The sequence below is a fragment of the Lissotriton helveticus genome, chromosome 3_1 (assembly GCF_964261635.1).
Source record: "Lissotriton helveticus chromosome 3_1, aLisHel1.1, whole genome shotgun sequence".
NCBI classification, from domain to species: domain Eukaryota; kingdom Metazoa; phylum Chordata; class Amphibia; order Caudata; family Salamandridae; genus Lissotriton; species Lissotriton helveticus.
The window spans coordinates 1049228050-1049238387 of record NC_136061.1 but is presented as its reverse complement, the minus strand read 5'-3'; the positions used below and the strand labels follow the sequence as shown (position 1 = coordinate 1049238387).

Sequence of the window (10338 nt, the reverse complement as noted above, 5' to 3'; positions counted from 1 at the left end):
TACGTGTGCAAAGGTATGTCTTTATTAAAGCAAAGACAGAAAATAGAAGGTGCAGTATAGAGTTCTCAGCAATATATTTACCTAGAATGGTGTGAAAACCAACCCTGGCCACGGATCAGTCACGGACAGGAAATACCCCAGAAAGGACAGTCATCAATGGGACAGCAGGTGCAGAATGGACACCCCAGGACAGGACAGGAAGACCAGATTAGGATCAGGACAGGACCACCAAGGCACGACCAGCACCCGCAGTTTGGAAGCAACGCCTGCGCTCCACCCTCTCTGCAGCTATCAGTCAGAACCCCGATTGGGTTAGCGAACTCCCCAGCAAAGTGCTCCGCCAGCACTTAAGGTTTAGTAAAACCTTTGAGTCTATGGTCAAATTCGGACAGAGTGCTCCGCAGCGCTCTGTATTCAGTCACCTATTGAGTGCGTTGGGTCAGTGACAGGTCAGCTATTCAGACAAGTCGGACAATTTCTCTAGCTAAGCCTAGGCTAGTTATACTGTTTTTGGGTCAGTGTACCACCCCCCAATGTTGCAAAGTGTCAGAATCCCCAATTTCGATTGGTCCCAAAGTAGGATAGGTTAACACACCAATCAGAACAAGCTTCTACAAGCCTAAATTAACATTTTATGGAACCGCCTAGCAGGTTTGGGGTTCCCATGAGAGATTTGACAGAATACAATAGAAAATATACAAATGTATCCACTGTAGGACATTTCAGTTTCTCTGGCTGGGTGAAGGTGCATCTTCCCAGGCGCATCTTGGCAGAGTCTTTCACTTGGCACCTTGTCAATGCCACTTTGCCACTTCTGGTCCTGCGCAGTACTGCACTTTAAAAATGGACTCCCAAGCATCCCATCAACCCTCCATGCCGTGGATACATGAAAAAGTAAGCGAGAACAAATTAAAACATAGAAATAAATGAAGGTACCATATACCATGAGTAACTACTTTATATTTCTTACTTATAAAAATATACTATGCAATTACGGGTTAGCGCAACAAACAATAACACGAGAGCATCTGCGCAAGCTTCACCACGTTAATACCCTGACAGCCATTTTAGCTGCATTACGCATGCGCACCCTTTCCCACCAGAACTGCAACTACGTCACGTCACGTGAGTGTGACTAACGCATGCGCAGTTGAAAATTCTAAAGCGGCGCCCATATTAAGGACAAGGGTTATTTGTATTATTAAAACACATAGGCAAGCGTCACTAATATACACGCACATCCAAAATAAAGAATATTAGTAAGACGTACAAGTTGAGTTACATTTTTATATGTTATTCGAGGTTCATGAATTCAAGCAAGTCGCGTAATATGCGAAATCTTGCTTCATCAGCACTCTACGCAGGAATCCCAGCCAAACATCTATGATGACTACAACGCATCCAAAACGCCTCTGCCCGACTGATCGTCAACGTCCCCAGCCGCAGCCACATCACCCCCCACCTGAAAGACCTACACTGGCTCCCCATCGACAAGAGGATCACCTTCAAGCTCCTCACCCACGCACACAAAGCCCTCCACAACGCCGGACCAGCCTACCTGAACAGCAGACTCAACTTCTACACCCCGACCCGCCAGCTCCGCTCCACCAGCCTCGCCATCGCCGATGTCCCCAGCATCCAATGAACAACATCCGGCAGCAGATCCTTCTCTTACCTCGCCTCCAAGACCTGGAACACCCTCCCTACCCACCTACATCAGACCCAAGACCTACTCACCTTCAGAAGACTCCTCAAGACCTGGCTCTTCGAGCAGTAGCGGCACCCCCTGCCCTCAGCGCCTTGAGACCCTCACGGGCAAGTAGCGCGCTTTACAAGTATTTCGATTGATTGATTGATTGACTTCTTCTTTCCTTCTTCGGGTCAAAAGGTGCAGTTTTCAAGCGCATCTCAAGTTAGACAGTCTTTTGGCTGCAATTCAATGCCATCTCCTTGAAGTTCAGAGTGTTCAATGCGCCTGCGTTCCCAATGACAAAATGGAGCTTTCAGTCTCCCTCCAGGCCCAAATATAAACTAATAATAGAGTAAAGGAAGAACATGTTAGAATACGAAAATAAATGAATGCACTGTATACCACTTATTCCTACTCTATCCCCATTACTTTATTTTACCTATTGCATTAACAGTTAAGCAAACCACACGAGGTTTAGTTTAGATAGCGGGAGAGCGCCGAGCGTCCGGCGTTCTCCGAGAATTCTCGCTTTCTGCGCGCATGCGCAGACGCTCTCAAAATGGCATGCTTGCGCTACGTCGTGACGTAACACGCGAGAACTAGAGCGCGACTCTACAATTTTCACATCTTTGTTGCTTGATTTTGCTGGGGAGAAAGTAATTACAAATGAGTGCTACTAATATTGGAAAAAACGCTGGGAGCAGCATCCCATGACGAGGATAACATGCATAAGTCTCCTAGAGCTATGACGCCTGGAAGAAAAGCTGTTTGGAGAGGATGTGGCCTAACCGGCTCGCAGCCGACGTGGGAGCTGGGGAACAAGATTCGAGTCTGTGTCGGGCCAACTTCATGTAATTCTGGGCAAAATCACTTAGTCTTCTCGTGCCTACCAAAAAATGAATATGTCCTTGTAATGTAACTGGAGATCATGTTAAGCGCTCCAATACCTTCGGGTCGAGTTCGCTCAATATAAAACTGCGAAAAATAAGAGCAGTTGGAGCCTTTTACATACTAAATGAAGATTAAAACGACTGAACTTTGTCACCAGCATTTACTTCCGGGTGAGAGGAGTGCTTAAAGAAAAAGTTGACCTGGCTGCGAAAGCTACATACAGGCGAACACAGCTGTTGTCATTTTGAAGCCGTTACTGGTCCGATTTCTTTGAACGAAAAGGTTCGATTTCCGATTCAGCTAATAAAAGAATCTGAAAGCAAATAGTAATTAACAGAATTACATAAGCTTGATAAGAAAGCTTTAGGTAACTATGCTTTTTAGAAGGAATACGTAATAAGATCAAAACTAGTGAATAGGAGACCTATAAAATATATATGTAATATATTCCAAAAAAATACCGAATTGCTAAATTGGTAGAATGTCTTTATAACAATATTACTAGAGTACATTCAGTAATTCTAATTTTGAGGACAGCTCCTGCGTCACGTACATGAGAGGCGAAGCTGTAGTCTCATTTCTGTGTCTATAGCTCTGCGTACGGACAGGTTTACATGACGGACTAAGATTGTCCTAGACGGCCGCCGTAGTGGGGTTGCCAGGTTACAAGTCGTGAAGCTTCCAGTGCCGTGGACAGGCATTCTATACAGGACAATCGCCGAGGATGCTGTCCGTGCTGGATGCGCTCTGGGAGGACCGGGATGTCCGCTTCGATATTTCCCCACAGTAAGGGACAGGCAGGCTGCTCTGACATTGCCCCGTCTGAGAGTTTACGTACATCTGGTCAATCCCTAATGTACCACTTTGCATGGTGCCAGGTATACGCCGTCGCACAGTGCCTTTATGTTGTTCCAACTCGCCGTGTTTACTATCTCCCGCAGCAAAGAATTCGTGTATGAATGATCGTTTAGTGCACAAATAGAGTGGCGACTGTGGGGTGTTGAGCATTTTGCAGAAGAGTGCCCATTGGCAGAATCAGTTGGGTTTGATGTATATATTCATACCCCGATTCCAAAAAGATGCACTATAAAAGCACGAAGTTACGTCGAACTATCACAGACAGCATTACTGCAGGTGTACCGGCTTTATAAAACAGAATCCCTAATCTAACACCCCATATGCTTACCCACTAGTGTTTTGCTATGCTAATTTAAATCGACAGGGGGCATCGGGAACATATTATGCAAATACTACAAACTAAGAAAGTTTATGTTTTTCAAAAAAATTGGCGACTGGTTCGGGATAATTAATACTTGTTAACTTTTTAAGACGATAATGAAAGTGATATGATAACTGTGCCGCGTTGCAAACACATTCAGCAAGTCGCCGAGATATAGGCAGCTGGGTGGTGTGGGCAAGAAAGAGAAGAGCACTTGTTCAGTTATTTTTTAATATAGCTGTACGACATTGTACCTACTGTAGTTCTTTCGGACAATCGAACAAGTCGGACTGAATATATAAAACGTAAAAGCCATTTACAGAAATAACATGCATTGCGATAGTGTATTAGAATACCATGGCAGATTTGACCAGTAGCGTTGGTCTTAACTGATGGGGCGTAAACCCATCATATCCCATAGACCCATCATATGACATGAGCTGGTCTTCACCCGACTCATCTTTACCTTTGCTGCGTCCAGTTCACCCTCTTTCACTCAGCGCATCTCTCCCGTCCTTTGCTTAGCTTTTCTTTGATACGACCATCAGTTGCTGCTCGAACGCCCTCCTTCAGGCGAAGTCCTCTCTCTAACCTTCGTTTAGCCCAAACTGTGCAGCAGTCTCTTATTCTCATGAACTGCCCTGTCCCCGGTTCTCTTCTGGTACTTCTTCCAATACCTCCCGCCCCAGCTAGTAGTGGCTACACTCTCGGCCCTTTGTGACCGCTTTCCTAGTTTATCACAGCCCTTCTTCCTTTCTCACCTCTACATCTCTGCTTGCATACCCCTCAAGACTTACCCTTTCTACATAAACCTACCTTATGTTATGTTATATTATGTTATGTTATGTTAAAGGTGTTTATTGAGCGCACGTACACCAAGCAGTTTCATGGCGCTAAGATCCAGGGAGTGCTGCCACTGAGACATTTATTTGTACGCCTGGCAAAAGAGCCAGGTCTTTAAAACGTTCCCAAATTTGAGAGTACCAAGTTGTCGCTCTAATATCATGAGGAAGAGAATTCCTGGATTTTTGGGGCCAGGACTGCAAATCTTAGACCCCCCTAGCTTCTTAAGTTTGAAAGAAAGAGTAACTAAAAGGTTGAGGTGTGAGGACCTAAGATTCTGGGTAGGGTAATATCTCTGTACCAGAGAAGAAACAAACACTGGACATTTGCCATGGAGCACTTTGAATATAATGCATCCCAACTTGAATGCACTGCGTTCGGCAACCGGTAACCACTGTAACTTTTTCGTAACCGGGGTGACTTGGTGCCACCTGGGCTAGTGATAAATTAGTCTAGCGGCCTGATTTTGCGCAAGTTGCAATCTTTTGGCTTGGTATGCTGGTATACCAAAATAGAGAAAGTAGGCATAGTCAATGTGAGAGATTACTAAGGCCAGTACCACTTGGGTCAGAGCATCTGTGGTAAGAAATCTGCTGATTTTCCTGATCCTCCGGAGCTGAAAGAAACCGGTAGAAATCACTGTCCCAATCTGAGATTTCATTGACAAGTCGCTGTTAATAGTGATGCCAAGGCTTCTAATAGATCTGGACGGAAGGGGGGATTTCCTAACTCTGGCAGCCAGAAGTTGGCGTTCCAGGGGTTAAAGAGCCCTCCGATTAGGATCATTCAGTTTTTATCCGGATTCAGCTTCAAGTGATTGCCATTCATCCAGTTACTAATGTGTTGCATAGTTGTTTGAAAGTTGGAGACGGAGGCAGGAGAATTGTCACTATCGATGATCAGTTGAAGATCATCAGCATAATTGAAGGTGAATACATTCCTATCACCCAGGGAATGAATAAGGGGAAACATACACAAGTTAAAAAGGTGTGGCGATAGGGGGGACATACACCGCATGTCAATTTCACTTTCGAGGAATGGAATTGAGTGAAGCGCACCGCTTGTGAGAGATCCTCAAGAAAAGATGTGAGCCACTTGAGGGCCAGGCCCTGTAACCCTGAATTGCTGATGCTGTCGACTAAGAGTTTGTGGTCTACTGTATCAAATGCAGCAGAGAGATCGAGGAGCACCGAGGCCTGCGTTTTGCCCTCTTGTTTCCTTCTACTCACAACTTGCTCTTCTTCACCTCAGCTTCCCTCTTGTTTCTTCACTCCACCTTCGGTTGCCATCCTCCTTCTTCACTGCCTATATTCCCCTCCTTTACGCTCAGAGTGATTGTCCCTTTCCTCCTTTCACCCCCAACCCCTAGCCTACTGCTTATTTCACTTTTCAGACTTCTCATTTGAGACCAAGCTCCCCTTTATTAACATCTCCCTGTTTCCCTGCTTCTATTGCCTCAGCATCCCAGAGATCTGGTGGGATAAAGTGTTTCCTAAATGCTAAGCGTACTAAAGAAAATAATGGAAGCTAGATGAGTAACCACTGCACCACCCAGTATAGTCACATACAAATTATATCGTTTTGCATCAATATTTCCCACCTCAATGACTAGCTGCCACATGGTCACGAATAAAAGACAATCACACAAAACGATGAGGCAACCCAATCACGGTTAGCTATGTTCAGTAGAAAGCAAGGTTTTAGACAAGTTCGTCCATAACTCCCAGGTTTGATAGGCTATTCTTTTTTTAATTCTTTTGTTAATTCCAGGTTCCTTGTCACCTCCAATAAACAGTCCTACAATAGCCAGTCTCAGTCTGAGACTGGCGTGAATGGAAATGTGGGGGGCCGGATGGCATCTCGAATTAGGTACTCTTGTCGATAGGAACCCGATTGTCCATATGTACGCAGACTGTTTTAACTAAAAGGACAAATGGTGTGGCTGATATGATTGAAAACCGATAATTCTCAAGTGTGTAACTGCAGCTATTGTAGCACTGTTTATTGAAGGCAACGAGGAACCTAGAGCCGTCACAGGGCTCTGGCTATCTTTACGTTTATAGGTATCAGCATGTTAGCTATAATGCCCTGAAGAAGTTCTTGTTTAGGGGCGAAACGCATTGGTTGCATCCCTACGTCTGAAAAGATCAAAGGAGGATATCGTAATTACCAAAAGAATAAAAAAGAATATCCTACCAAACTTGGGAGTTATGGACTAACTTGTCTAGAATTTTGCTTTCTACTGAACAGAGCTAACTGTGATTGTGCTGCCTCTCATCCGTTTTGTGTAAATGCTAAGTGTCTTGGTAAGTAGGGACAGACAAGGTTTCTATAACCACTTACCTTGGGATCTAAGCTTTGAAGGGCCATCAACCCGGTGTCTCTGCACAAAGGAACAACAGCTGAGCACCAGTGCTTGCCCTAGATTGGCACACTCTGAGAAAGGCAATTTCAACATCTTCCTGCCTCTATGCTGCATAATCCAATATTTTGAGAAGATTGCGGAAATGGTACAGGTGTTGCACTATGAAAACAAAAACTCTTTTAGGAAGTACAAGTTGAGTTTGGATCGTAAAAGCATATGCAACTGCATACCTATTTCGAACCTACCCTCAATGAAAGTTATCTCTCTGATTAGTGTAAAGGCTTTTTACAATGCTGCCAATTTGTGAAATATCTCACATATATTCAGTTTTAAATGCATTGTCTCTTCCCTGATGAAAATCGGTAATTATGTCGTAGCAGGGAAACGCATTCCAAGTTGCTATGTGTTGTACCCTGGCTTTTAAAAATAAAAGGATGAATCGCCAAAGGGTTCCTTTTGCTCATAAAATTCTCACCAAAATAGAGCCTCCTCTTCTTTCCGATCTGCTAGTGCCATATTCACCGTGAAGCACTCTGCATTCAGCGGATCTTCACTTAGCATGCATCTCCATAGTCAAAAGAGCAAGAGCCGGGGGTCGCTCTTTCGAATCGTTGGCAGCAACACTCTGGAACTCCCTACCTGTGTCCATCAGAAGTATCAATAACCATCTGGCCTATAGAAAGGCCATAAAAAACCTGTCTCTTCCCGAACTAATCTCACACCCCCTATGCTTTCCATCCTGCAATGCTAGTTCCTGGATTTTTAGTGCTGGGACGCCCCGTCGCTGGGGTAGCCATGCGCTATATAAATTATCTAACTATCAATATTAAAAAAAATCTATAACCTATTTTTACTCCTGTAAAATTAAATACGGTATTTCTTAAAATTGATGCTTTATGCACACAGTGCAGGCGGTTGGAGGTGGACTTGGGAGTGCGTGCTTTGGCTGTATTCTAACATGGTTTTAGAAGCACCACTCTTGAAATGAGTATGTTAAGGTTGCAATAGTATGCTCTGCTCAATATGAAATGCTGTTACCACGGTGAATGATAAGATAAAGGAAATCGGCATATGTTGTTTATTTTTTGGCTTCTAACACATTTCGTATTCCTGATCATTAAAAAAAATGTGGTGCCAATCAATGTAATGGATACATTAAATTGACGAGCTTGGATAAAAATCATTGAAGGCACTTTAGAATGTTATAATTTTTTTGTTTGACTTTTTTGCATATTTCATTGCATTTAACATTTTGGAATTAAAAGACTAGTATGGATTGCTGTTATTGGCGCAGAATGTCTTCCATACTTGTAAACAGTGAATAAAATGGTTATTATCACAAATGTAAAACATTTTATATATTTAAGAATAAAAAACATTTCTGTCAACCTTTTTTCACCATGACTAATTTGTGGTTTATTAAAATTGCACCTCATCAACAAGACAAAATAAAGTTGTGTCAGAATATGTTGACAGTTTGCCAATCTAAGAATAACTAGTTGGGTGTACTTTGTACATATGTACTTTAAATGCGATGGAACACTAATTCCCAGGTAGGTTACTTTAGTGCGTCGCAGGAAGTTCAGGGGCAGGTGGCATCACTAGAAAGAAGGGGCTAGTTTGTGTGGAAATTGCGTTTTTTTACTGTATTGTAAGATGTCTAAGACACAGTATCTCAAGCACTTACCTTTCTGTTTCTGACTGACATAAATATGCACGGTCCAACATTTTAAACCAGGCGAACGTTTGCACTTCAGTCACATGCTAAGCTAAGTTTTTTTAAACCCATAATCTTGTAAAGAGCTTAACATTGCCAGTTTAAGATGCAGTGACCACGTCACTGTTTCCTCAGCAAGATGTGATTTAGTTGTTTTATACATGATCAGTTTGCTAGTGAATCGTTTTTACAATAAAGTTGATATTGACTTAGAAAATCACAAAATATGTCACCAATGCTCACGTGTTCCACATGCAGGCATGCAGTTAATAACCTGTCAAAAAAACCTGTTCATATCGGGTAGAATCTGGTTTTTAGAAAAATAAAAGCTGTTGTGGTTCTTCTCCTGCATGGCAGCCTATGCCACCATTTAGGGGGACTGTAAATAATCTCTTATGCTGGAGCTTATTGGATTTGTTTTTAGGTCTTGCCTCCCCAGCTCGTGCACTGTGCTGCAAGACGTATTGTTTACAATTCAGTGGCCTTAAAACCTTTCCAAAGTATAACATTATTTGTTTTCGTATCATTTTCATTTGCAATCTATCAATTGCTTAGCTGTCCTAGGCTTTTTTTTCCTTTCTTGTGCTAGCTGCTCCCTGGAGCATGGACCGAGTACATGTTCTTCCTCGTCTTTGTTCTTCCTATTCTTTTGCAACACACCAATTCTTTTTCTTTTATAGATAGGCGTTTCAGTATTATTCCAGGATTTGCAATGTGCTTTCCTACTTTTAACACAGGCATATGGCTTCTTATTTATGTTGCTTTTGTCCTATCTTTTGTCTTTACTGATGCTTCAGTTACTTATAAACCTCAATTTTAATAGGGGTGTGGAATATATACTTGTCCATGGGACAGGTTGCTTTATAATATACATGTCCTATAACAAAATCCACTTGTCCCTTTAGTGCCATATAGTGCGGCAACTAATTATGGCAGCAATCTCATTATATAAGAAGTCTGATAATAGCCTCTCTGATTTTGCCAGAGCACATACCACAGTTAAATACTAGCTATTCTCTTGATTTGCCACCTTTCCGCAGAGCTGCATACTGGGGTTGGAGGTAACGGTAAGCAATCGTTTCCCATGGTTGGAATGCCTTTTTGAGTCTGTGCAAACCTACTAACTTGCATGTTTCATGGGTTTTCATTAGCTCGGTCTCTTCTATTTTCCCATACCGAGAAAGGTTGGAAATGTACTCCTGACAAGGGCAGAAGTAAACCTTCTTCCAGGGTTGGGGAAAAAAGGTAGTTTGAGGAAATGTGAACTTGTGACCGTTCAACAGATTTTGACTTGAGCAAATCTACAAATGCATGTTTGCTCATTCTAAAATGCAGTTCACAAAATATTTTTAGGGAGTACTATTTTCTGACCTACTTCTGTAACTTCTTATGAATTCATGAAAGCAGTAAATCTGCAGTTAAACAAGGACATATACCATGGGTTATTGTTAGCGACTTTCTTTAAGAATTGGACCCCTATTTAGGTCTGGCGTTAACCAAGACATTTTTGCTTTTATTAACATTATATCCTCTCTCTCTCTCTCTCTCTCTCTCTCTCTCTCTCTCTCTTCTCTCTCTCCTCTCTCTCTCCTCTCTCTCTCTCTCTCATGGAC

The 10338-nt window shown here is 42.7% G+C and overlaps 1 protein-coding gene across 1 annotated transcript in view; it reads left to right on the top strand.

The window, feature by feature from the left end:
- Positions 1-3205: 3205 nt before the first annotated feature.
- Positions 3206-10338, top strand: part of BBS5 (Bardet-Biedl syndrome 5) — a 135377-nt gene continuing 128244 nt past the window's right edge. Inside the window, exon 1 of the mRNA XM_078681613.1 lies at positions 3206-3367. Coding sequence (XP_078537739.1) covers positions 3306-3367 — 62 coding nt within the window. The 5' untranslated portion in view covers positions 3206-3305. The remainder of the gene's footprint in view (positions 3368-10338) is intronic.